The sequence below is a fragment of the Colletotrichum destructivum genome, chromosome 1 (assembly GCF_034447905.1).
Source record: "Colletotrichum destructivum chromosome 1, complete sequence".
Taxonomy (NCBI): Eukaryota; Fungi; Ascomycota; class Sordariomycetes; order Glomerellales; family Glomerellaceae; genus Colletotrichum; species Colletotrichum destructivum.
In genome coordinates, this window is record NC_085896.1 from 5158703 (window position 1) to 5183786 (window position 25084).

The window sequence follows — 25084 nt, forward strand, 5'->3', positions numbered from 1 at the left end:
TAAGGGAAATTCTGTGTTGACCACCAAAGGGACGATAGTGAAAGGTCAACGGGCGGGTCCATGAAACAGTCGAGACTTGACCAAGTCCAAGCTTATTGTAAGGATTAATATACTTCACGAGGACTGACAGAATTGGTTCTCTACTTCAACTCCAGAGAAAGTCGCAAGAGGCAGTTGTGGTTTGGTTGTGCCAAGAGATAGGGAACTGTGATCACTATCCAGTGTTATAACTACACAGCATAGGACGACAGCAACACCCTCCTTGGTCAGATTCTCTTTGATGCGATATTTCAGACGGACGTGACCACAAACTTGCTTCGCTGTCTCAACTTGCCGCCGTACTTGAACAACAGCCACGGGATCGGCATCAGCGGCAGCGAGAGGAAGGCGAACACGCTGCCGGCCCAGTTCACCCCCAGCTTCTCGTACATCTGGATGGTGAAGAGGGGGAACACTGCGCCCATCATGTACCGAAGTATCCCGTTCGCGGCGAGCGCTATTTGCGGTTAGCATGCGGTTTAGATTATGGGTCGAAGGGAACAAACCTGACGCTGCCGACTTGGGCCCGTAAAAGTCCACCATGTACGTGATGACCGACAACTTCAACTGAACGTTAGAAAGTTCTTAGTATCAGCACAGAAACCGACTTACAAAGAGCGAAAAAGCGCCGAGTCCGAACGGAATGCCGGCTGCGACGAGGGCGGCCCAGTTGCCCCCTTCACGCGCCTCCCACGCATACCTGACTCAGGGGTAAGCAAGTTATTCAAGAACCGAACCAAAGCACCTTGCAGAGCGATCAACATACCAGAACAACCCAACAGGGAGCATCACGCTCCCCACAAGAGCAGCATAGAGCCGCTGCTCCGGCGTCGAAGTACCGGCTTGCACCGCAGGGATCCGGAACCGGGCGTCCAGAAACCCGTACAGGGCGGCGCCGAGGAGGTACCCGATGATGACGCTGATGAAGCTCAGCCCGACCTCGCGCAGGTTGAACCCGTACAGCCGCTGGAGCACGTACGAGGAGCTGGCGAAGTAGCTGAAGATCATGGCGTACGCGAAGGCCGTGTAGAGCGCCAGCGACGAGACGATGACCTCCGTCAGGAGCATCTTCGTCGGCCGCAGGACCGCCGCCCGCGCGAGGGCCCCGATCCGGCCCGCGGTGATCTTCGGCTCCCCGTTCTCCTCCCGCAGGATCCAGGCGCGCGAGGTCTCCCTCATGAAGAGCGTCCCGACCCAGATCGGCGCGCCGACGAGGAGCAGGACGTATTGCGTCCACCGCCAGTCGCCGCCCCGGTCCTCGAGGACGTACGCGCCGGCCAGCGGGCCGAGCGTGGGGCCCAGGAAGGGGCCGAGGATGTACAGCAGCGACGCGCCGGCTCCCTTTCCCAGCTCCCAGACGTCCGCGATGGTCCCCGCGCCGACGGCGATGCCGGCGGACCCCAGCGTGCCCGCGAGGAAGCGGCAGACCAGGAGGGCCGGGAACGACGTCGCGGCCGCCGAGCCGCCGAGGAAGGCGAGGAGGAGGGTGCAGGAGGCGGCGTAGATGGGTTTGCGGCCGAAAACCTCGGAGAAGGGGGCGATGAAGACAGGTCCGACTGCGATGCCGAGGGTGTAGAGGCTCAGGGGCAGGACGGAGAGGGTGCGCGAGACGGAGAACTCTTGCATTATTTGCGTCGTGGCCGGGACGGTGATGGAGGTTGCGAAGGTGCTGCGCGGGTCATGTCAGTAGACTGCGACTAGGTTATGGATGGGATAGTACCCTGTGATAGAGGGGGGGATCGGAGGAGTGGTTACATCTCAAAGGCGAGGAAACACGGGATTGCGGAGTGCAGGATCTTCATCGCGGTGCTCCAGTTCTTGGGGTTTCGTGTCTCGCGGGGGTCGTCCCATGCCACTTGTTGCTGTTGCTGCCCGCCATCTTCTGTTGATGTTGTGTCTGTTTCGGTCTGCTTCTCGACATCCTGGGCTGTATGGTCTGTTTCTGGTAGGCTTAGGGGCTGGTCTGACTTGACTTCGCCCATTTTGAGTGTCAGTTATAAGATGAGTGAGGGTTTCTGCTTTTTGATATGCAAATGGTCGATATAATTGTTGATTGAAATACACGCGGCTCTGAACTCGGGGCAAGGGATAGCTAGTTATGAGCAAAAGTTCCCATCCATCCTCATGATGTAAGAACGCCGATGGAAGACGTGGTTGGGTATCTTGAAAATGAATACCAATGTGACTTTGGAATCTTCGGATGGCATGTGGGCAGGGCCAACTGTTCATGCCAGAGATCATCTCACTTCGTAAATCCTACAAGCAGTAGTTCATCCGACTTTAGTCATTACCTCGCTTGTCAGTCGTTTTGGCGGTCTTGTTCTGGTAGTCCTCGGTATCTGGGGTGCTTGAGACCATGATTACTGATCCTGATCGAATAGTAATCCGGCTACTCGGCCCATCCCGATCCAGGAGTGTATGGAATAGAGTAGAGATACATACCCTCCCTTCTCAACGCAGAGACCGAAAAGTAAGATTTCTATTAATCATTGCTGGTTCCGGCGCAGATACTTCTAAACGAACGTCTTTGATTCTTTTTGCTCGAAATTCCTGAAAATTTCCTCTAGTAACTTCCACGCAACTTCCTACAGCTTCCTCCCCGTCCACCAACAGGAACTGGTCTGCATTAGTGATTAGTGAACTAACCCTCGGCAAGTACGTCTTTGAGACCCCCCTAAGACATAGGCCAAGCCATGGAGAGAGCACAAAACACTGTATCAAAAGAGACTAGTTAGTACTCGACCTTTCATTCGTATGCTTTAGCGGCTGTGGGATAATAGCTTGAGAAGGACTGTTTCGAGCTTCACCATTGCGAGCCAAACTTCGCCATTAGCTGATATGTCGCCCTCAACCAGTCACAAGTCAATCAAACAGAAGAGGCCAATGACAGACAGCAATGTTACTGATGAGACGGCTTTCTTGATATCTTTCATAGCCATACAGACTTACCCCGGATGGCCGACCGGAAGTCTACGTCTACCGAAACACAACCTGTCGATACTCCGACAAAAAAATAAATAACAGAAAAGGTTCTTCCACCCCCGAACCCATGCTTACAGTCCAATACCGTTCCGATACAGCATCACGTCGTAGAGAAGAGTTGAGCGGAGATAGTCCCTCAAGCCAAAGAGCCCGTCCTTATGATTCCTGACCTCGGCCATCATGTCCATCACGGTCTTGCCCTTGTTGTTGCGCGCGCTTGGGCTCGCGCCAGCCCTAACCAGTATCGGGACGGCCGGTATAGGGTCGATCACCCTCTGCTCGTCGACGTCGAGGTTCTCGTTGAGTCGCAGAACCTCATTGATGAGGAAAGAGAGAGGAGTGTCCCCGTTCTGGTCTTTCGCGTTGACATCCGCGCCAGCTTCGATTAGCGGAAGAAGGGCGTTTTTGGAGACGTAAGATCGACCGTTCATCTGAACCGAAACGGTGGTGTGAAGATACAGATTGCCATGGGCCTGCGGGTGGCCCCGGATAGGATAGTCCTCAAGCAGCGAGAGCATCATGAATCGTCCTTCCCGTATGCAGCAGTCGATTGGCGATTTGGTTGCTTTACTGGCATTGGCGTGAGGGTCCGCTCCAGAGTTGAACAACAGGCTAAACATCCCAGGGCTCCCCGCGGCCCGGCTCTTGATAGCGACATGTAACGGGCTCAGGCCATCCGGGGTCGGTTTGTTGGCGTCGGCGCCCTGACTCAGGAGGGTTTCTGCTACGCTTTCAAATCCCAGTTCAACTGCTATGTGCAACAGCGTCCAACCGTTGCGAAGATACCCATCGTATCTTTCATTTTTCGACGCCATGTGGTCCACGTACGTCTCCGCGTCACGTACTCCGTTAACCAGCTGCGGCTCCTGTTGTTTGTCGCCAGGCCTCGCCGAGGCGTCTCTGTCGCCCAGGATCAGAGTTTTGGGCTGAATAGACAAGGCCATCGATTCGCCCACCTCGTGCCGCAGTTCGCACATGGCGAATGCGAGGAATCGGGGCTCCCTGAAGATGCGGCCGTCGGTATCGACTGAACAGATCAGCCTAAAGGCCTTCTGGGGCTCACGGTGTCTATAGTCCAAGACGAAGGTGGCCCATAATAAAGCCAGGTCGTCTTGTGCCGGACGACGCTTCAGACTGGCTCCCAGCTTCATAAGTGAATGAGTGATTTCGGTATCTCCCCTAGCAACGGCAAGCATCAGAACTGTATGGCCGTATTTATCTCGAGTGTTGATGTCAGCGAGGCCTGTGCTGACGAGCTCTAGAGCAGCGGCAAGTCGATTAGTTTTCGACCTCGTGCTGGCCGGCAGGACTCTGCACTCCATGATGTTTAGCAGGGCATCGTTCCCGTCGGCGGTAGCGGAACTGTTTGTGCCCTTCTTGGCCGGGTTGCATGACGCGATACCTTCGTCTCGTCTGGTTCGCAAATGCTCCGCGAGAACGGAGATCGTCTGGAGGAACTCGCAGAACCAGAGCTCCGGATCGTAGTTTTCTTCACACCGCGTTGCGCGAACTAGCGCACTGAATCCCTCTGCGTCAAGGCTCGAAGGGTCCATTCCGGAATCCAGTAAGATTTCAACGGCCTTTGAGTTATGCGCAGAAGCTGCAACATGAAGGGAGGTACGTCCCATAACGCTGCGTCCTTCTGAGGTGTCAAGCAGTAGGTGAATGAGATCGGGGCCATATTTGTGTGACGGGCGACATCGAGGCCTTGGTGGCACTGGTGGCGGGGCCTCCATACCTGGCTGGGATAGAACCGGAGACAAACCACAGCAGATGTCGAGAACGCTGCATCCTGCGATTGGAGTAGGAAATGAGCGATCAATACGGTCCCAAGCGTAGTCCAGCGCGCTCTGTGGACCGGGGCTGTTCAGGATGACTGTGGTATCCGCGCCGGCGTTGACAAGGTCAATAGCCTGTCTGAAGTGACCGTGCAGGCAAGCCTCAACAAGCAAGGTGTGCCCATCGCCCAGGTCGTAGTCAATCTCAGCCCCGTAGCGTAATAGAATCTCGAGGGCTTCTTGAAACATCTCCGTTTCCCAGAACGCTCTCCAGAGTAGTGTCGCGTTGTGCATGACAAGGTCGATGGAGGTGGCGTCGTCGATCTCCTCCTCCAAGCAAAACTCGGCCACTTGGAAATCTTCGCATCGAATGGCAGAAATAAAGGCGGGAAGCACCGCCCACGGAGGTTCATCGTAGGCAACAAGGCGTTCTTTGGTGTGCGGGCGCTCCATGAGGATGTACTTGGCAATCTTTGTGTGTCCTCGACATAGGGCGAGGTGGAGCGGCGTCCAGGCCGGGTAGAGTCCTCCAGACGGCATATCGCCCCAGTACAGTGCCGTACATTCGCCACAGATACCCTTGGAGGGTATGTTGAGAAGTGCGCCGTGCTCGACAAGCAGGTGGAGAGCTGGCAAATTGCCGTTGGTTGCGGCGATGTGTACTGGGAACCAGTATAAGCCGAGAATGTCGTCTTGGTCCACTTGTTCAACGTCAAAATCATCGTAATACCGTATTACGCCGGCCACCTCCCTCTTGACCGTTTCAATCATTTCGGCAATGGCCTCGGCTTGCTCGTCTTGCTCATCTGTGTCGTTGCTGTTGACCGAATGACTGTCTTCGGCATCATTGGCAGCATGGTTACCATGAGCGGGTGCTCCGTCGAGGTCTTCTTCGTCATGGGAAGCTTCGCCGGCGGAGTAGTGATCGGCAATAGAGGCGTTTTCAGAGAAGTCTTCGGAGGATGTGTCGTCCAAGTCGCTGTGTTCAAATAGAAGGATGGCTCCGTGATCCGAGTGATTACTGCCTGGAGAGGAACCATCATCCGGAGCCGGGGGGTTGCTGGCACCACCGTGAAGGGCGTCAAAGTAATCTTCAGGCTTCTGAAAGTGTCGGCCGTCACATCGGTAAAAGCGCCTGAAACGCTCAATGGGCGACTCTGTCTTTGGATTCCAAGGAGCGTATTCTTGTCGTGGATCGTAGCGAATGATTCCTGTCTGGGGACCAACGGACCCCGCTTGGAGAATCTTCCTCATCATGTCCAAGTTGCCCACTTCAGTTGCCCAGCAGAGGAGATACGGATGGCGCATGACGCCGAACGTATACAACAGTGGGTCGGTGACATTGTGGAAAAACCGGTCTGTGGCGGAAAGGGCGGCAAGGGCAGAAACTACTCTGTCGGCCTGTCTGTAACCATTGATGTTGCCGTGTGCCAGAGCCTCGGCCACGGCAATCTTGAGTTCGGGCGGGAGGTCGCGTAAGTTGGCCATGGCTCGCGTTCGTTGGCGCAATCGTGATTGTATTGACTGGGGTACTGTGCTTGTTGTGCCAGGCCGTGAGAGGTGGAAGGAGGGATGGCGGTTCTGAGCAGGGATGAAGACGTGGGTTGAAGAATCAGCCGATGGCGGAGTCGAGGGAGGTGCAGTGGTGAAGTGGTGAAATTGTGAGGTGGTGAAGTGGTGAAGTGGTAAAGTGAGGCAATAATCTAGTTGTTGACTCTGAAGTAAGGTAAGTAATATCAAAGACAAAATAAAAGCGGAAAGTGCGCCCTGGGTCGTTGACGAATTAGGCAACCCAGAATCGTTGACAGGGAGGCTCAATGATTACATAAAGTCTCTGGGCCAGGCCTGAGCCACACTCTTTCTGTGGCGCAGTCTTCCGTCAATAGTTGTGCGTACTAAGATGCACACACGGTGTCCTGGGGATGTACGCAGGCAAAAGCGAATGCCAAATCAAACACCAGGACAACAAAAGAAACATCGCGTCAGGGCATTTTTACTTGCTGTGCCCAAAGCCAGAATCGAACTGGCGATCTTCTCATTTCGTCAGTCATTCAATTAGACCGAAGTCTGTTGAACGGCCGTACTAGTGAGACGCTTTACCACTGAGCCATTCGGGCATATCCTGCGATGGGAGCCATATGCACCAGAACAGATTATGTTGTGGATGCGGTGGGTCTCAGGTCAAGGAAGAATCATTTTCGACTAGTCGGACATGAGATACACTTCCTAAGCGGGGCTTACGATCTCAACTGAGAAGAGAGTTGATACGACACTCACCCTTTAGTCTCGCAAGCCAGTCGTGCTCGACGTACGACATAACACGGGTTAAGAAAGCACCACAGTTCTACAGAGAAGTCATACGGTTGACAACCAGCACCGAGGAATGTTGACTGGTTGCCATGTATTCAAGTAAGCTACGTTACAATAGCTCCAGTCGCACAACGTTGGATGCCAAATTTAGCAAGAAACACCTCTAGATACCCCACGTACTTGGAGCAGTGGCGGATACTCCATGACTTTCCTCAGTCTCACACGAGTGCGACTTTGAGTAATCTTCATCCAATGCCCATCAATGACGCTCTGCCTGAAGACAACATCGGTGTAAAGACGATCTCCAACCCCGGTCACTACCGGAACAAGCACCTGAACCCCGCTCCGTGCTTTGCCCCCCCTGCACCCCACGCCGGGGTCGCCCAATCATCCACACCTCCGCAGAGCCGTTCGCGCCACTTTGCCGGCCTCCGGCATAAGGAGCTGTCATCTCTAATCGACTCGGTGCCACCCATGCGAGCGCGAACCTAACACGAGGAGCCTCGCATCTCAACCTTCGCATTCGTTACCCCAGCGAGGATAGAACTTGCCCAACCCAGTTCAAGAAAGGGAGGCAAACACCAGAAGCATCGTCCGGACACCGCGAACAGTCCGAGATCCGTTGTTTCCGTGGTCGACGTCGTCAGATGTGGCGGGCATGAAACACTCGCGTCCCGCCGTCCGAAATGCCGCGCGACGCTCAAGCCCTCCCCCAAGCAAATACGCCCCCCCTCCCCCACCTCAACGTCTTGCTGTGCGACGTCACCCAAAGCGACGAGAGGGTAGCTGGTCCGTCTCTTCGATTGGCTAGTGCACGTAACCCCGATTATCCCCGTGGGTGTGTGTGGACGTCGGCGCGCGTTCAGCTCCGACGTGGAAACGAGTCCTCCGGCAGGCTTGCTCCCGGAAACAAGTTGTGCAGTGCATTACTGAAATAGGTAATACGGATGTTATAAATAGTTGGAGATGCCCTACCGAGACGTGACAAGGTGAACAAGGGGTTTTCACTTCGTTCGTCCAGACTCATACGAACAATCGTGTGTTAACTCCTAAAGAAAAGACACAACGAGTTCACCATGATCATTCCACACGATATTTCCACGTTTGGCAATGTGCGGCTGGCGGTGGCGTTGCCAATAGTTCTTCTTGGTTTGGTATGCCTATGAAACATGGTCCCATAAACACCACTACGAATAAAGATGGACATCTAACACATCACCCAGACATGCATCCGCCTCATCTCGAGAGTCGTCTATAATGTCTACTTCCACCCGCTCCGCCATTACCCGGGCCCAAAGGCCCACGCAGCGACTCGCATCCCGCTCACGCGGATGATCACCAGCGGCAAGGCGCACAAGAAGATCGCCGAGCTGCACGCCCAATACGGCCCCGTCGTCCGCATCGGCCCGGACACCATCGACTGGGCCGACCCGCGCGCGTTCAAGGATCTGATGGGCCACAGCAAGGGCGGCGGCGGCGGCGGGGAGAACTACAGGGACCCCATCAACGCCCAGTACAGGCCGCACAGCATCATCAACGCCAACCGCGAGGACCACGCCCGCATCCGCCGCGTGCTCGCGCACGGCTTCTCCGCCCAGAGCATGGTCGACCAGCAGCCCCTGATCCAGACCCAGATCGACCTGCTGATCCAGCGCCTGCACGAGAACTGCGAGGACGGCGGCACGCCTCTGAACATGGTTGCCTGGTTCAACTACACGACGTTCGACATCATCGGGGATCTGGCCTTCGGGGAGCCCTTTGGCTGCCTCGAGAAGTCGGATTACCACCCGTGGGTGTCGTCCATCTTCGACAACATCCACGCCAGCGTGTACAGGAACCAGTTCCAGCGCTACAGCATCACGCGGCCGTTCGCCAGGTGGCTCGTGCCGAAGAAGCTGAAGGAGAGCCAGAGGTTCCACAATCAGCTGAGCATGGACAAGATCCGGCGGCGCATGGCGCTGGGCGAGTCGCGGCCGGATTTCGTGCAGTCCATGATGTTAAAAGAGGGCTCCTTGGTAATACACAACCCCTGCTTCCGGACCCTTGTGACAAGTTGGAATGCACACTGACTCTTCGTAGGCCATGTCCAAACCGGAGATCGAACAAACGGCCGACCTTTTGATCATCGCCGGCTCCGAGACCACGGCATCCGTGCTCTCGGGCGTGACCTTCTTCCTGACGACTCATCCCGACGCCATGGCGAAACTGGCCGAGGAGGTCCGGACGTCATTCGCCTCGGAGCAGGAGATCGACGTGCTTAGCGTCCAGAAGCTGCGGTACATGCTCGCCGTCCTTGACGAGAGCATGCGGGTCTACCCGGTCGTGCCCATAGGCCTCACGCGTGTAGTCAAGCCTGGCGGGGACTACGTGTGCGAGAGATTCGTGCCCGAGGGCGTGAGTAGATCTCATTCAGCACCATCGGGTGCTTACGAGGGATTGCGCTAACACATTGCAACAGACGAGGGTCATGGTGTCCCAGTGGCCTATGTACCACAATGAGGAGCAATTCGCGCAGGCCGACTCCTTCATCCCGGAGCGGTGGCTTGGAGACCCGCGGTTCGAGAACGACAACAGGAGCGCGCTGCAGCCCTTCTCGTTTGGGCCTCGCAATTGCATCGGGCGCAAGTAAGAACACATTTCTTCGTAGTCTATATTTGGATATCCGCTGACTTTAGCCGAACCAGCCTGGCCATGTCTGAAATGAGAGTCATTCTCGCCAGAGTAATCTGGAACTTCGACATGCAGATCGCGGATGATAGCAGAAACTGGACAGAACAGGAGTTGTTTGGTCTCTGGAAGAAGGGGCCTCTGAATGTCCACTTGAAGCCTCGAGAGAAGTAGACAAACAACTCCTGAGAGTAGTCTGATACGATACTAGATCGGCAATAGGGGCATTTGGCATGATTACCCTGCGTTGAGGCCACGGCAGAGCCGTCACACTCACAAGATCAAATTGCATAATGTTTGATGGTAACCCGCCGTCGTTTCAGGCGCAACCCATCTGAACAGAACATGTTTAAATGTCTAGAGACTTTGTGGTTTCGTATCCCTAGACTCTAAAATGAAACAAAATGTTATTATCACCTTGACTCATACAATGCTATTATTGTGTTGAATGAAGTTCGCGGCTAGGCCGTCCGGCTATCCGCCAACAGCAGTTCCATCAGCGGCCCCTTGATCGACTCTGCGCAGCTCACCCCAAGAAGCTCGCCAATCTTCACACTGGTAGGCTTTGAAGAGGTCAAGATGCCAAATATCTTGTCCTTGAGGGCGAACTCAATCTGGAAATCCAACAGCAGTGCCCGGAACTTGTCCGTATGGTCAATCCGAGGAAGCTGGGGAGCAGAGAGCTGGAGCGGAAGTGCACCGTCACCGCCGACCTCTTCCTTGTTCACCTTCACAACTTGCCCAGGTGCTAAGTCGTCAGCCGGTGCGAAGTGGGCTCTAGCATTATTAACACCGTTAACTCTGACACCGATCTCCTTAGTGCCGGCGGCTTCCACGCCCAAGAACCGCACGATCCAGTCTCGCCCCGCGGCCTTGTCGATCGTAAGACGACCTTCCGCCTGATTCCACTCGACGGTCGTCGTGCGCTCGAAGCTATTGTCGCCCGGCTTAAAGCCGGTGTCATCGGCCGAGTCCTCGGCGATCTCAAACTTGCCATCGCGCCCTACTACGACGAGAAGCTCAAGCGAGGTCGGGTTCTTGCACCCGTTGGCCGGCTTCAGATGACCGTCGAGGGGGATAATGGAGCCCTCTGGTGCAAGCGCGGGGACTTGACTCAGCGGCCGCCACATCTGAAGCTCTCTGTCGCCGTCATACACGGTCCCTGTGAAAATGTCGATGTACCGAGCGGCAACTGGAGGAAGCCAAACCTTGACAGGCGCGTGCCTCGTCTGACGGTCAGTCGGGTCCACAATGGGAGCGACGACGAGCGAAGGGCCGAAGAAGTACTGGTTTGGGTAGTTGAACGCCTCCTGTCGCTTCGGGAACTTCCAGTAAAGCGGCTCGACGAGAGGCTCGTCGAGCGTGGCGAACCGCCAGTTGAGCGTGTGGAGGTAGGGGACCAGGCGGTGGCGGAAGCGCATGAACGAGGTGGCGACGCGTTCCGCATCAGCCCCGTACAGCCAGGGCTCCTTGGATCCCCAGGGCGTGTCGGCGGAATGCAGGCGCAGGACGGGAGAGAAGACGCCGAGCTGCACCCATCGGGCAAAGAGCTCGTCGTCGCGGTAGCCGAACATGTGGCCGCCAATGTCGTGCGACCACCAGCCGTAGCCGACGTTGGAGGCGGTGGCCGTGAACTCGGGCTGGAAGCGCAGCGAGTCCCAGGTCACGAGGGCGTCTCCCGAGAACCCGACGGGGTACCGGTGGCTGCCGGGGCCGGCGTAGCGGGAGAAGTTGAGCGCCTGGTGCTCGCCGGCCTGCTGCTTCTGGTCGAGGAACTGGAAGTGGTTGAGCAGCCAGAGGGGATCGAGGCCGGGGACCTTGGAGTGGGGGCCCTGCTGCCAGTCCATCCACCAAAAGTCACAGCCCTTCTTCTCCAAGCCTCGATGGAGGATATTGAAAAATCCGTGCAAGAACTTGGGGTTGGCCGGGTCAAAGAGAATCGGCGTCTTCCCCTGGGATGTATCGTGGCCCATGTGCTTCGCCATCTCTTCGTACTGGTCCTCGTAGGAGCCAACACCCAAGTGAGGATGGTCGTTCAGAGTGATCTTGAGGCCTCTTTCATGCAGGGCGGCAGTGAACCCTTCCGGGTCCGGGAACAGCTTTTTGTCCCAAGTATACCCAGTCCAGCCGGAGTGCGGCACCTCGTCGGCGCCGACCAGATGCCAGTCCATGTCGAGAACGGCGACGGACAACGGTATCTCCTGATCGCGGAACCTGTCCATCAGATCCAGATAAGATTTGGCCGTGTATTTGTGGTAGCGGCTCCACCAGTTTCCCAGGGACCAGCGAGGCAGGCGAGGAGTGTGTCCCGAGATGGCGAAGAAGGCCCTCATGGCGCCCTGAAAATCGCTCCCGAAAGAGAACAGGTAGCCGTCGACTCGATCGCCGGGTCTTCGGGGAGCCACGAACCCCGCGCCGTCGAAGAGCATGCTGTCGCTGTCGTCGATGACGGAGAAGCCTACCCGGGACAGGGCTCCCGATCCCATGTCGCAGCGGCCGTCGACCCCATCCAGAGTCCGCGCCGTCCCCCCTAGATTGGAAACTGGAGTTTCTCCGTACCTCCATGTGGTCTCCCACAGCGTTGTCTCATGAATAGCCTCGATGACCAGCCCGTTGGGACTGAAGCGTTTCTTGTCATATGTGACGTGGATGGTTGGCGTGATGATCTCGAGCTGGCTCTCCGTGTCTCTGATCAAAGGTTTATGCTGGCGAGGAAACCGCCGGTTGATGGCGAAGGTCGAAGCGCGATCTTCAAAGACTCCGTCTTCTGCCCACTCATAGCGGATGACGAAATCGTTGATGACGGTGAAGCGGTAGTTGGTCCCGGCGATGATGGCTTCCTCGTCCGCAACGGGGTCTGTGTTGAACTCGTATTGTAGCATGCTTGTTGACCCGTCGTAAGAAGTGTTATTTCTGGTATGGCACGACAGTATTCACAAGACCCAACGAGCGAAGGAGGGAAGTATGCGGCGGTCATTGCGGCGGTCATAAATGCTTTCAGACACACGCCTTGCACGAGCCACATACGTACGTAAACTACATCATTTCATGCAGTGAACCACCTTTTGTGGCTGCACCTCACCACAAGCATGCTAGCGCAAGAAAGTGTTGGGGTTTCCGGTTGTGAATATTCGCTAGAATTGTTCGGTTGAATTATTCGCTCGGTGCTACAGGAACCTGCAGTAGGTAGCAACAGACCTGACTGCCGGAGAGTGGACCATTTATTCAGGTAGTTATCTCTCATACCTAAATATCGCTGGATGCAAATGACGACGTCGACCAGCTTGGCGTCGAGCCCATGTCAATAGCAAAGCGCGAATTTCCGACCGCCTCCGATAACCCTTTGCAGAGAAAATCCTCTTGTAATGGAACATCAGTAGTGTCATTTTGAGATACGAAGATAATGCTTCTAGCCCACAGCTATGCAATGCGCTCAGAGGATTCATCCGTCGTTGACTAAACATTCAGAGTTTTAGAACCGCTTTCGGTACTGGAGCATGACAAGCATGGAGGCTTGTTATCACCCTATCAACTAGGACCCCGGTCAATTCAATCGAAATCGCTCAGCAATGCTACAGGTTGGCTACTGAGTTTATCAATCTCGCGACTGGCCAAACCTGGCCCGGGTTATTCTGATCACCCAGTAACCTAGTTGTATTGTAACAACTATGTCTAAAACTTTCACTTCGAGTGCGGCGTTCCGGAAACGATCGTAAAGCGATTTAATTGATCTATCAGTAAAACGGGCCGCAGGCCTATGTTTCCGTACTGTTAGCCCAGCTCTGTTAATGGCCAGTTGAAGCTGTTGAAGCTGTTTACAACTGACTTGATGCCTCTGTTACAAAATCCTGCTGAAATGCCTGCTATTTACTTGAGCCGTGATGCAAAAATCATTCCCCGGAGATGAACGTGCTGAGGAGGTCTTCGCGAAAACCCAATTTGACCAGAGAGACAAAACCTCAAAGGGAACTTTTCTCCCACGGAATAGCCCTGTTTTCCTTGACCCAAATCTTCTCCTCGTCACTCCCGAACGCCGGTGCGTGCAAGCCTTGGACCTTCCACAGGCGCCGGTCAGTCTCGTCAATGTGGAACTCCCAGTCGTAGCCCTTGTCTGCAACGTGCGGCTTCAAGATGGCATCCACATCATCAGCCACCTTTCTGAAGATTTTGTCATCGTCGGGAAGGTTAACAGCTATGTGTTCGATCGAGATGCGAATGAACGGCTTGTCTTTGCTCAGCTTCTTGCCGCCGACCCACATGGCGCCCTGGGGCAGCTTGATGAAGTTGGCCACAACGAAGAAGGCGGGAAGGCCGATGTTGGTGTAGAATTTGGTGATGTCGGTGGAAAACGCTTCTTTGCTGGCGTCGTCCTCGAACGTGCCTTCGGGGTGGTAGATGATCCAAAGGGGCATTTTGAAGGAGTATTCGGGTCTAGATGAAGAATAGAATTGTAACGTTATTTGATTGTATGGTGGAAATGATTGTGCTGTCGTGTAGTTGTGTGATGAAGTTGAAAATGAGCAGGTGGCTTGGAACCCGATCCTTGTTTTATACAACTCCAACAAATATCTGAAGACGAGGTTGTTATTCTATGCGAGCACTACTAATGATGCTCTGATGTCACACTAGAACGAGCACGTCAACTCGAGTTGCGAAATAGCCTAGGCTGAGTGATTACTATTCAGACAACTCCCACTACAATCCACGGTTCCCGATCTCGGAGCTCTGACAATGTCAATGCCTCTCTCAAGCTCGAGAAACTCAAATGACATAAGATGTCCGACGGACTTTTTTGACGATATCGATAAGCGGCCTCCATACTTCAGGTTGTTTTAGTCATGCACACGAAGTTCTGGCATTATGTCATGACCCCGAATTATGAAGCCTGGCCGAAGGACGATTTCGAAGTCTTTCTAGGGACCATCACGAATGTCATTGAGCATAAAGGGCACCCATGTGCAGCCTATCGCAAGTGCAAGTCTGCATCACTCAGAGCTTTCTCATGACAACATCGACACGAACACAACACCTTTGACTTTTCCATCATGTCTCAATCACTCATCTTCATTACGGGCGCCACGGGCTTCATCGGCGCTCACGTCGTGGCCCAAACACTTGAAGCAGGCCACCATGTGCGCCTGAGCGTGCGCAAAGAATCTCAGGTCAACAGTCTCAAAGAGCTCTTCGCTGGTCACGAGGCCAAGCTTGACTTCGCTGTCATCCCGGACTTGACAAAGCCGGGTGCTTTCGATCAGGCACTCCAGGGCGCCGAGTATGTTTTCCACCTCGCCTCGCCCATGCCTGGAAAGGGCTCCGACTTCAAGACAGACTACCTCGGTCCGGCCGTGGACGGTACGAATGCGCTTCTGGATGCGGCAAAGGCGGTCCCATCAATCAAGCGAGTAGTCGTCATGGCTTCGGTGCTTTCCCTGGCCACTCTAGATGCATTGGCCGGCGGGGAGTTCACCGCTAAAGGCAAGAAGAAGATTCCCACTCCCTGCTGCTGATACCTTTCTGGTATTTCAAGCTAACTCGGCCGCACAGAGGGAGCAAACCAATCCATTCCCGTCGACCCCGACATGGAGTTCCCCAGCGACCCCAGGGCGAACGCTGGGTTGAAGTATCAAGCCTCCAAGATCCTTGCGCACCGCGCCGTTCTCGAATGGGTGCCCAAGAACCAACCAGGCTTCTCTGTCGTCACTCTCCACCCCTCATTCGTTTTTGGTCGCAACCTGCATCAGAAGTCACATGACCAGATTGACGGTACAAATGCGATGCTCTGGGAGTCGCTGTTCTCCGAGAAGCCAAACGTCCCAATGGCAGCCGTCGACGTTCGGGACGTCGCTCTGGCGCATCTCAAGGCCCTCGATTTGGAGATCAAGGAAAAGGCTTCGGTGCAAGAGTTTTTGCTCAGCGCCCCAAAGACGGTTGGGTGGGAATGGGAGCAAGTGGCCAACTTCGTGAGGGAAAAGTACCCAGCTCTCGACATCAAGCTGAAGGGGCCGTTCGATGAGCCGCCAAAGGTAGAGGCCAAGCGTGCCACAGAGTTGTTGGGTATCCAGTGGAGATCCATGGAGGATACTATTTCTAGCTTCCTTGATCAACAAGTGGCGTTGAAGTCGCAGCTTTAGAACGATGTTATAGAGACTTACACAAACTGTTATTGGTATGATCAAATAAACAAATCCATTTTCTGTTGCCAAACACAATGGAATCTAGTGCGCCAAGGAATCATTCAGCGAATTCGCTTGCTCTGTACATCTGGAAAATGATGCACTGTCTCCGGCTTATATGCTAAAAAGCTCCGTTTGAGTACAACAATGTCTGGTGAATTGATCTGAAATTGTCCTTCCCTGGAAACAAATGTAGGCTCTATTTATGGATATTGACATTTAGTCTTGAGACAATCATCAAAGTCATGAGCAAGCCTCTTGATGTGATCACCAGCCGAGGTGAGCTAATATCTCAGAATGCCCGCGATAGGTCTCGAGAGTTTTGCATGTTTAAACTGGTCGACTCTAAGCGTCCTGTTTACGTGTTAGTCTTTGAGGCTTTGAACCGAAATACTCTGTTGGCAGACCAAAGTGACATGGAGCCATGTAAGGAGTTATCGCATGGTGTATGTGAGGTATTACAAATCAATGAGATGATAGGTGATACTCACATTAACGGAAACACAAAGAATCACGCTCTCTGGGCCATCAATAAGGAGCGCAGGGCTTCTGCACCTCTGACGGATGTAGGAATCCATGTTTGGGACGATCTTGGCGATCGCATGGCTGTGCTTCTGTGGCGCAAGCCGGCTGTTGATCTTCCCGCATGGATGCGCAGCTGAGACTAGCTTCTCAGATGACCACTTCGCTTACTAGCGAAATGGGAAAGCGGTTGCGTCATTGTACAAGACATGTAAGCTCCCCTCTAGTGTTGTGAGACTGGACCTTGGCAAAGGAATTTTCAAGATTTATAGCTCAAGTGTCCAGCTACCACCCGCAGAGGAACAGGCGAGCAAAAACAATGAGTGTGCAGTGTACTGCAACTATCACCAGAAGATAAAAATCACAAGAAACGTCAAAACAAACAATTTCGATGTCCGTCGGAATCCCATTCACCGCAGGGAGCGAAGCTTCGGGTGGGTGGCCCCCGCATCGCGGTCCCCGCCCGGCATTTGAGCCCGGGCCGGCCGACATCAAAGCGGCCAAAAAAGCAGAAAAAGAAGCCGAGAAAGAACGCCAACGTCAAATCACGGGGCCATCTTTCATTGAAACAGTCAGCAAATCGATCAAGACTTCCGTCGTCGGGAAGGCGTTTCGCTCGGACCCCAACAAGCCTAAGAAACACAGAGTCGAGCGCGACCGGGACGGTGTTCCGATTCATTGAGATTTTCCCTATTGTAGGGAGCTCCGTGGATATGCATCGAGCACTTTTTCTGCAGAATGGAGGTGAAGGAAAGATGTAACAACAAACTGTGTTTTTTACAACGACCCTGGGTGCTCTAGACATCCTCATCATACGTTCATATCCACCAAATGATGAGATTCTTGTATCTCTGTCTCATGTCAACTTTCTCTTTTCTGCTTCAACTGGGCCGGAAAAGAAAACTTGCCTCAATCATACCTTCCCTTTCATGTTCATCATTTAGGGGATGTAAGAATCGCCTGGGTTGAGGAGACTAGCTTTGTCAATTGTGTGGTCAGACGTTATGGAATCACGCATCATGCACAACCTTGCTGCGTCGAAGGACGCCAGTCAACCTTTAATACACTGGGTTCACACTAGACCATGAAACCAGACCGAAATTCTTAGTGATGCCAGGCATACGTCTTGGATGACGCATCTCGGGTGGTTGGGAAGCCTGCGCAGGGGCAATGGAGACTGCGCCCGGGTTCCGTCACTGGTCAATCACGCCGATCCGGCCGCATCGGCCAGATGCTTTTCGGCTACCTCAAGCGCCGATCAACCACTTCCCTCCCAAGGTTCCCTCCTACGTATTCGTAACCTATTTGAAAAATCAAGATCAAACTCCACACCTGTAAAGATGGTTGATAGTGTGATGTCTAAAAGTTTGAATGCTTCCGTTGTGCTTCCATTTGTGCAACGAGATGTTGTCGTCTGAACAGCATTGGATATGGATCTTCTCAGCGTTTTCTTGACATCATATCATGGCATCGCCTGCTCGACCTCTCGACAGACTGTCGGTCAAGCTAGGCAGCAAATTTAAGTATCATTCGGAGTTGAACGGGCTGGTCCCTTCATTGAAAAACAAAGAATGCCTGGCCAGAGTGCCACTGGAGTAAAGCCTCCGTAACTGATATAAATAGACATTCTTCTCGCTGAAGAAGAAGTAGTACAGATACCTGGGATGAATATCGTCAACGACTCTTGCCTATTCATTCCAATGCTCTCTCTGCCTTTAATCGCAGCCCTGATAATCTTTCATCAGGAAATAATTCTCCATTCCACTACGACTATCACTCGACTTCGATCTATAGGCGCTAACCAGAGGTCTGTCGAACCGCCAACAACAAGCTCGTGACTAAGCACATAAAACATGTCTACCTCACATTATATGTCATCAGAATTCGCTTTCCCTTCCTCGAAAAGAAACAGTCATACGATTGCTCCGACGTCAATCCCCGACCTGTCGGAGGCAGCGACAATCCAGGTCTAAGCTCGAAGCGAAATAGAGACGACGAAATCCTCAGAGCTTACATCTATAACAACCTCAGAGTCAGTTCCCAAGCTCATTTATGAGCCTTTTGATCTGACTAGAGACTTAAGGCAGTGGTTCTGATTCACTAAGCCATGTAGAACCAAGGGCTAGTTGTGGTTCATCCGCACCCAATAGACTAGCGATGGTATTAATAGCGGAGGTAGGCAGCCACAAGCAAAGAAATTGTTACCCCAGTGGCGGTGGAGGCAGTTATTTTGGAGGCGCAGACGAGCTAGTGGCTGGAATTCAAGCATCACAACAAGCGAGCGTAGAATCCGGACGCATCGCATCATCACTCATGACTTCAGATACCGTAGTTGCAGTCTCACAAGCAGGCGTCTTAGCAGTAGATTATGTAGAGCGTGCACATGCAGCCAAACTGAATTCAACAGCATTCCGCTCACTCAGATACTCAGGCATCTCCAGTCAGTTAACGTTTTGGCAAGGGCTAAGCTACATGGTATAACCCTGTGCGATGCTGCCAAAACTTACCGTGTAACAAAGCTTGTTGCCTGGAAATATATGCCGAGTGTTACTGATATTACTTTAGAATTTGAGCACGTCTCGACCCCCTACACAGGATGATCTCCCGTGAATGTTTCCACAGTCAAATTTATGCTGATCTCTTCCTTCGGGACCCTGGATCTCAGAGATATGAGTACGAGTTCTGCCCAGAAGATTTGTTCCTCCCACAACCACCCACATTTTTCTTGGAGCTTGAGTGTAGATTTTCAGATCAGTTCATCAAAAGAAGTTGGTAATCAGAATAAAAATGTAATTTATGAATGTTGAGTGCGTGGAATCAACAGATTCTGTTGATGTGGATGTCTAGGGATGTTCTGGAAACTTTGAGATAGGTTACGATGAGATTGCGTCGTGAATTCCCAGCATGGCGGCACGCGGCACGACCTCGAAACAAATTAGAAGGCGGCGTGATAAGTGCCAATCTTGTTGGGCTTGCACCCTGGGTCTAGCAAAAGCACTCGAGGTAGACGGCATGTCGTGCAAGGACGCTGTGACTGTGACAGAGTATACATCGTACTCTGTAAGTCAACGATAATCACAGGGGAAATGCCGATCAGAGAGTTTGGTAGCCACATGCTCGTGGCAACAGGGAAACAAGATTTTCACTCCGTAAGCTTTCGTCGCAATTTTGATGTCCAGCCAAAGTTTTGTCTGCTCGACAGTCGTCAAAGCAAGGCCATCGAGTCATGAACAAGGTTCAGGATACGAGAAGGTTTCGGTCCCGTATTTCGCCGTATTTCACTCACGCTGTGCCGACAGGCAAGAAACAAACCACACGGGGAATCTCTGCGATCTCACCAAATCAGACTGTTCTTGCTTCTACCCCGCCGCGAATTCCGATAATTGTCTCGAAAAGTGCCCAAACAAGGCACAAATCATCACCATCAGCGCCACTGACGATTACCAGACTTGCTCGAGTATCGCTCCAAGCTCGCGAACATGTAGCGAAAAGAAAAATAACCGCTTTCTCCGTATGACTTCTCGAACTGGTTGGTGTTTCCTCCGCCATGTCTACCACCCTCGCGACTCCAACGACATTCAACGCGACTTTGGGCCACAACGGCTCCGTTTCCACCGGCTTGGGTCAGCTGGCCGTCGAGCTGCCAGAATGCGTTGTAAGGAAACCATACAACCTCGAATGTTTTTGCAGGTGGTCAAAAGTCTAACCCAGTTTGCCACTTTTGTAGGCCCTCTGTATCAGGAATGAGTTGCCTAAAGCCGCATGCAATTCCGCAAATTCAACCTGTGTCTGCACAAGCGAAAGTCTCAATAACGCCATTGGCGTGTGTGTAAAAGCTAACTGCACCATTATTGAAGCTCTCCGTACGTAAGAACTACCGCTAGCAAGGTAAAAACTTTGTGCTGACGACTGTAATTGAGAAGAAGCAAAGAAAAATCACTCTCTATCCTGCGGCGAACCGATTAGACGCGATTCCATCCAAATGCCATTCGTCTGGTCCATGTTTGCCGTCACTCTCATAGCTGTAGCAGCTCGGCTTTTCGCGAAGACTCCTATTGTGAATCCGACATTCACCTTCTCTTGGGACGACTGCTGCATTCTTGCGTCTCTGGTGCGTTTCAGAACACGTCAAATGTTCCTCGTTTTAAGTCACTCACTAAACTGGTATGTAGGCAGCGATAATAGCCGTAAATATCGGTACCAATATATGTAAGTACAAATTAGATTCTCTTCTTCTGGTACGGGGTTGGCTTACGACAATTTAGCCATTGACTTGGGATTTGGCCAAGACATCTGGATGATTTCTCCTGACCAAATAACACAAATTCTTTGCGTAAGACACCCTTGAAGATATATCGTTTCATATCTTGGTTGGTTTGCTGATTGATACCCAAGATTTTCTTCTTCTCGGAGATTATGTATGCCATTGTGATAACTATGACAAAAATTTCGGTTGTGCTCTTTTACCTCCGTATTTTTTACGAGCCAAGTTTTAGAAAGGCTTGCTTGGCAATCTTTACTATCACTATCATTTTTGGAATTTGGCACATTCTTCAGATTGTTTTCGTGTCGTGGCCCGTCAGTTATAATTGGACATTCTGGGACGGAAGACACACCGGAAGGGTAAGGAAACCTCCGGGATATGAGGCATACCTCTCTTTCGTCGAACCCCATGAGCTAACTGTGACTGGATGACCAAGCGCGGACATGTCAAAATCTTCTCTTTCGTCAACGGGGGAATCAACATCGCGCTGGATTTGTCTCTCTGCGTGCTTCCCGTTACTCAATTGTAAGTCAAGCGTCTGGATACTCAAAGCTAGACTCTGACCATTTTCCACAGTATTAATATGTCGTGGACATTAAAGACGAAGATAAGCACCAGCCTTATCTTTCTCTTCAGTCTGATGTGAGTTAACATAGCTCCCCTAATCCTCTCAGAAACGACTGGAAGCAGAACTAAATAGAAGTAGTGTGACAGTAGCAAGCTGTATTCGTCTGGAGACACTCACAGAATTTGGAGACTCGAGAAACCCCACTTGTAAGTTGCTTCTTAATATGCCAGAAATGAAGGGTTGACCTGGAGGTTCACCGCGCTAATGCATTCATAGTTGAACTCAAAGGAGTGGCTATATGGTCCTTGATTGAAATCCACTTGAGTGTAATCTGCGCCTGTATACCGGGGATAGTATCCCTGTGGCGCCGGAAAGCAGCTTGCCTTCAGCGTCGGGGCCTCACACATCACCTTAGAAATCAGCCTCGGACTGGACGGCCATCACCACCACACGCGATGAGTCGCATTTTGTCGCTAATAACTTTTACGAATCGGCGGAAAGGTCAGTCAGTCGGTGATAACAAGGAGGCGGGACTAGACGACCCTGAAGCAGTGAGGCGATTCACAATCGCTTGACATGATGACGGCAATAGTGCGAAACAGGAGGCTGCTTCTGCTTGTAATGCCTTCGTTGCGTTGAGATGTGGCAACATGTTCACGTTTTAAGCAATAAAAGTCTCTGAAGCCCAGTGGTAAAATAAATGCGCCTTTTGTTTCTCGACAAGTCTAATCTACAGTAGAACAAGGAAAAGCGCTTCGTATCGCTCACGGTAGACAACACATACAACACTCTCAGCATATTCACAGCTTAATTGGTCATCAAAATAGCCAATACTTTCTGCCTTGCCCGAACCTTTTAGAATTAAATTTTATGTAGAATTCTATCGTTTGTAGACCGTATCTTCTCGCATCATCCAGTCATCGATTGAAGGACCCGTCGACAAATTACCCTCATTGATCCCACCACCCGAAAGTCTACGCCCAGTTGGTACTGTGCCCTGAATCACCTCGGCCAAAAAGTGCTCTAGTCCTGTTGGAGCAGTTAGTTAGTTCGACTTTCGAGGTTCCTGTATCATATATTCTCTTACCAGGGTCAATGCCAAACGTCTCGTTGAAGAGCAATATTTCCATGCTATCATAGCCGCTGGCTTCGTCTGTCATACCAGTGTTGGGCGGTTGCTGGTCGTTCATTCCATCGCGAGACACCCCAACCAAATCATCTCTACCAACAGAGAGATAGGCATCGAATCGAGGCCCACCGGCTTGTGCGAGAACAATACTGACGGCTTCGCCTGCTTTTTTGGCTTCGTGCGAGCCATCACCTTTTCTCATCCATATACTGCGGGCCGTCCGCAGCGCCGATATGATCTCGTCTCCGCGACCAAAGACCTGCTTTCGGTGTACCAGAGAACATAGAATCATGGTTGCTGTTAAAAAGTGGTGGTTCATGATCGAGCCAACCCTCCAATGCATCATGTGGAGCTGACCGCCAGGACAAGTCTCTTCGTCCAAGACTTGCTGTATCTTTAGTGTCGCTAGAGACGCCTCGAGGCATGCGCTCCGTGAGTACGTGAAGGTATCACGCGTTGGGGACATCGACCGAGCAAACAAGACGCGCCGGTGGAGCATGATTTTCCCCTTGTGGAACATGTGGCTGAGAAAGAGCCGTGCCATGATGGTTTGAGGTGAGTCGGTGACACTCGTGGCCATGGACTTGGCCTTCAGCGGGGGAGGTATGCTCATGCCGGCTTTGTTGAGAATTTCGTCCAGGCGCATGATCTCGGCATAGCTGCATGAGTTGAGCGAGGCAGTTAAATCCGAGATCGTACCAAGGGCGATGAGGATCCTCCTCCGCGCAATGACCCCCAAGGTCGTTGTGAGCTCTGTCTCTGGCCGCGGTTCAGGCAGCACAGGCATGTCTTCCTTGAAGTCTTCGTCGTTCAGATTTTGTGGCTCTGCGGTGTCGAACTCGCCATCGCGAACCATCCGGGGCATGCCCATTTGGCCTGAAATCAGCACATCACCTAGCAAAACAGTTGCCCATACTCTCCTTCTCATCTCTGCTTGCAGTGGAGTGATGCCTGGGAAGTGTTTGGGGTCTCTGTGGTAGCCCATGCGCTTTGCCAGGTTCACCTCAAGGCCAAGCAAGAACCACACATCTTGCTCAGCGTCGTCGTGGATGCGGAACTCGACGTAGACATAGTTCATGAACGTTTCGAGCGCGTGCTCGCCACCTAAAGTGTAGCCGCCCATCATGAGACACTGGACTAGTTTTTCCCGGTACAAATCAATATGCAGTCTTTGCTGCTGATGTTCGAGAATGTCGGTGGGAGGGTCGGACGCAATGACTGCAAGGCATATCATACTGTAAAGAAGGCCAAGCCACATGATGGGAATGCCATCAGGATCGGCCCAGAAAGCCTCATACTGATCTCCATCAGTATCTGACGCAGCAAAAGATGAGTTTATAAAATGAATGAACTCACTTGCTTCAAAAAGGTAGGCCCATGCACCGATGCTGCGGGTAGGTCAGATTAGGTGGGTGCTAAAAGAGCAGTTCACTTACATGAAGCAACCAGGTCAAGACGGTTGAAGTAGCGTGCGATATATCGATCTACCGCGGGTTTTGGCGGAAGAGCGGCGAGAACCTCAGCTTTTGAAGTTGCTGGGCGACATCCGTACAAAAGCAAGGCGCGTCGACGCCCGGGTCGCGCATCAAGATCCTCGCAACCATCGCCATGAACTCCTACGGGCTGCGTGGGGCTTTCTGCAAGCTTCAGTCGTTCCTCTCGATCGAAATGGTCTTTGAGATCAGCGATGCTGTCCATGATGGCGGCCCAGTGATCACTTCCAACGTAGTGATGTTCGGTAGCACTGAAGCGCATGCTCCCAGTATCTGATTGGTCGTCGAGTATTGTGCCGGCGTCAGTCGCTGGTACACGACTGCCTGTATCCTTGATGTCATTGCTTTGTGGTTGTGATGATGGCGAGCCCAGTGTCATCACAAGACGTTCGAGATGTACTAGGCGATCTTGTAGTGACAGTGGATCGCCAGTGGGCTGTCCTGGCTTCATGGTGTAGGCTTGGTTCACTGGGTAGACGCAAGGAAAACCTCGCGACGAGCAGTTCGAACATGGTTGTTGGCGGTCGCATTTGGTCCTTTGGATCTTACGTTAATGGATGACAAGTTTTCAAGCTGGACTTGTATAGATCTCAGGCATACTTGCGGCGTCGACAGAGACTACATGAAAGTTGGGGTTTGTCACGGCGCCGGCTAGCGATCGATCGCGCGCCCTGTATCGATACAGCTTGGTTAGACTCTAAAGAGGGCGAGCCGGTCGTTGACGGCGTTCGTTGGTCCATCGCAAATATCAAGAGACTGGTTTAGATGTCACGTTAGGAGGTTTGATGTGATGGTATCTCGTTAAACAAGCGTATGTCTGTGTCTTGTCATCGACGTATTGCAGTTAGAGGGTTCTCTGCAGCGATCAATCTCTTTAACCGTGGTGGCGGTAAGGTAATAACCAAAACAGATAAGCACTAGCTCGGCGACTTTGCCGCAGCATGGACTTAGTGACCCGACCCTCCGATCCTCCGGCCGATCCTCCGTTGCCCCACTCCGTCATGCAGAAGACTTGGTTAGGGAGTCAACCAGAGGCTGTTTACTGGCTGACAACATATCCTGCATAATTCCATTCCAAATGTGTTCTGCGGTTGACTTCGAAGTCACAACCTATTTTTAGAGCTGCCTGATTTCTAAGCTTGTTGTCTACGATCTAGGA

At 52.5% G+C, this 25084-nt stretch overlaps 10 protein-coding genes across 10 annotated transcripts; 5 read left to right on the forward strand and 5 right to left on the reverse strand.

Annotated features, from left to right (window-relative positions):
- Positions 1–290: 290 nt before the first annotated feature.
- On the reverse strand, positions 291–2197 carry CDEST_01550 (Putative sugar transporter, major facilitator superfamily, MFS transporter superfamily; the record flags this gene model as incomplete). The annotated part of the gene is made up of 5 exons (XM_062917709.1): positions 1795–2197; positions 806–1708; positions 652–739; positions 546–600; positions 291–496 (listed from the first exon to the last, which is right to left on the reverse strand). The coding sequence occupies exons 1-5, from the start codon at positions 2019–2021 to the stop codon at positions 291–293; spliced, it is 1479 nt and encodes a 492-aa protein (XP_062773760.1). The 5' UTR covers positions 2022–2197.
- Positions 2198–3092: 895 nt separating this feature from the next.
- CDEST_01551 (Putative ankyrin repeat-containing domain superfamily) lies at positions 3093–6287 on the reverse strand (the record flags this gene model as incomplete). The annotated part of the gene is made up of 1 exon (XM_062917710.1): positions 3093–6287. One exon carries the CDS (start codon positions 6285–6287, stop codon positions 3093–3095), a length of 3195 nt encoding a protein of 1064 aa, XP_062773761.1.
- Positions 6288–8132: 1845 nt separating this feature from the next.
- Positions 8133–10177, forward strand: CDEST_01552 (Putative cytochrome P450). Its single transcript, XM_062917711.1, has 5 exons — positions 8133–8263; positions 8333–9124; positions 9189–9503; positions 9568–9734; positions 9794–10177. Exons 1-5 carry the CDS (start codon positions 8186–8188, stop codon positions 9948–9950), a joined length of 1509 nt encoding a protein of 502 aa, XP_062773762.1. The 5' UTR covers positions 8133–8185; the 3' UTR covers positions 9951–10177.
- Positions 10178–10199: 22 nt separating this feature from the next.
- CDEST_01553 (Putative glycoside hydrolase family 31, glycosyl hydrolase, all-beta) lies at positions 10200–12754 on the reverse strand. Its single transcript, XM_062917712.1, has one exon. It carries the CDS (start codon positions 12656–12658, stop codon positions 10238–10240), a length of 2421 nt encoding a protein of 806 aa, XP_062773763.1. The 5' UTR covers positions 12659–12754; the 3' UTR covers positions 10200–10237.
- A 981-nt stretch (positions 12755–13735) lies between these two features.
- On the reverse strand, positions 13736–14188 carry CDEST_01554 (Putative Tautomerase/MIF superfamily, tautomerase, cis-CaaD; the record flags this gene model as incomplete). The annotated part of the gene is made up of 1 exon (XM_062917713.1): positions 13736–14188. The coding sequence occupies one exon, from the start codon at positions 14186–14188 to the stop codon at positions 13736–13738; it is 453 nt and encodes a 150-aa protein (XP_062773764.1).
- Positions 14189–14821: 633 nt separating this feature from the next.
- CDEST_01555 (Putative NAD-dependent epimerase/dehydratase, NAD(P)-binding domain superfamily) lies at positions 14822–15907 on the forward strand (the record flags this gene model as incomplete). The annotated part of the gene is made up of 2 exons (XM_062917714.1): positions 14822–15196; positions 15323–15907. 2 exons carry the CDS (start codon positions 14822–14824, stop codon positions 15905–15907), a joined length of 960 nt encoding a protein of 319 aa, XP_062773765.1.
- An 829-nt stretch (positions 15908–16736) lies between these two features.
- CDEST_01556 (uncharacterized protein) lies at positions 16737–17613 on the forward strand. Its single transcript, XM_062917715.1, has one exon. It carries the CDS (start codon positions 16863–16865, stop codon positions 17151–17153), a length of 291 nt encoding a protein of 96 aa, XP_062773766.1. The 5' UTR covers positions 16737–16862; the 3' UTR covers positions 17154–17613.
- Positions 17614–19959: 2346 nt separating this feature from the next.
- Positions 19960–20342, forward strand: CDEST_01557 (Putative extracellular membrane protein, CFEM; the record flags this gene model as incomplete). The annotated part of the gene is made up of 2 exons (XM_062917716.1): positions 19960–20126; positions 20199–20342. The coding sequence occupies exons 1-2, from the start codon at positions 20019–20021 to the stop codon at positions 20340–20342; spliced, it is 252 nt and encodes an 83-aa protein (XP_062773767.1). The 5' UTR covers positions 19960–20018.
- Positions 20343–20453: 111 nt separating this feature from the next.
- On the forward strand, positions 20454–21878 carry CDEST_01558 (uncharacterized protein; the record flags this gene model as incomplete). Its single annotated transcript, XM_062917717.1, is given in 7 exon segments — positions 20454–20680; positions 20696–20804; positions 20867–21154; positions 21172–21260; positions 21312–21377; positions 21436–21509; positions 21580–21878. The coding sequence occupies 7 exon segments, from the start codon at positions 20454–20456 to the stop codon at positions 21876–21878; spliced, it is 1152 nt and encodes a 383-aa protein (XP_062773768.1).
- A 305-nt stretch (positions 21879–22183) lies between these two features.
- CDEST_01559 (uncharacterized protein) lies at positions 22184–24665 on the reverse strand (the record flags this gene model as incomplete). Its single annotated transcript, XM_062917718.1, has 5 exons — positions 22184–22332; positions 22391–23729; positions 23789–23820; positions 23869–24461; positions 24526–24665. The coding sequence occupies 5 exons, from the start codon at positions 24663–24665 to the stop codon at positions 22184–22186; spliced, it is 2253 nt and encodes a 750-aa protein (XP_062773769.1).
- Positions 24666–25084: the final 419 nt, after the last annotated feature.

Bases quoted from the DNA above. Each gene is read 5' to 3' on its own strand.
- CDEST_01552 (XM_062917711.1), top strand. From the start codon at position 8,186: ATGATCATTCCACACGATATTTCCACGTTTGGCAATGTGCGGCTGGCG. The intron at 9,504-9,567 runs GTGAGTAGATCT...ACATTGCAACAG, and splicing joins AGAGATTCGTGCCCGAGGGC to ACGAGGGTCATGGTGTCCCA. The intron at 9,735-9,793 runs GTAAGAACACAT...TAGCCGAACCAG, and splicing joins CGCAATTGCATCGGGCGCAA to CCTGGCCATGTCTGAAATGA.
- CDEST_01553 (XM_062917712.1), bottom strand. From the start codon at position 12,658: ATGCTACAATACGAGTTCAACACAGACCCCGTTGCGGACGAGGAAGCC.
- CDEST_01556 (XM_062917715.1), top strand. From the start codon at position 16,863: ATGTCCGTCGGAATCCCATTCACCGCAGGGAGCGAAGCTTCGGGTGGG.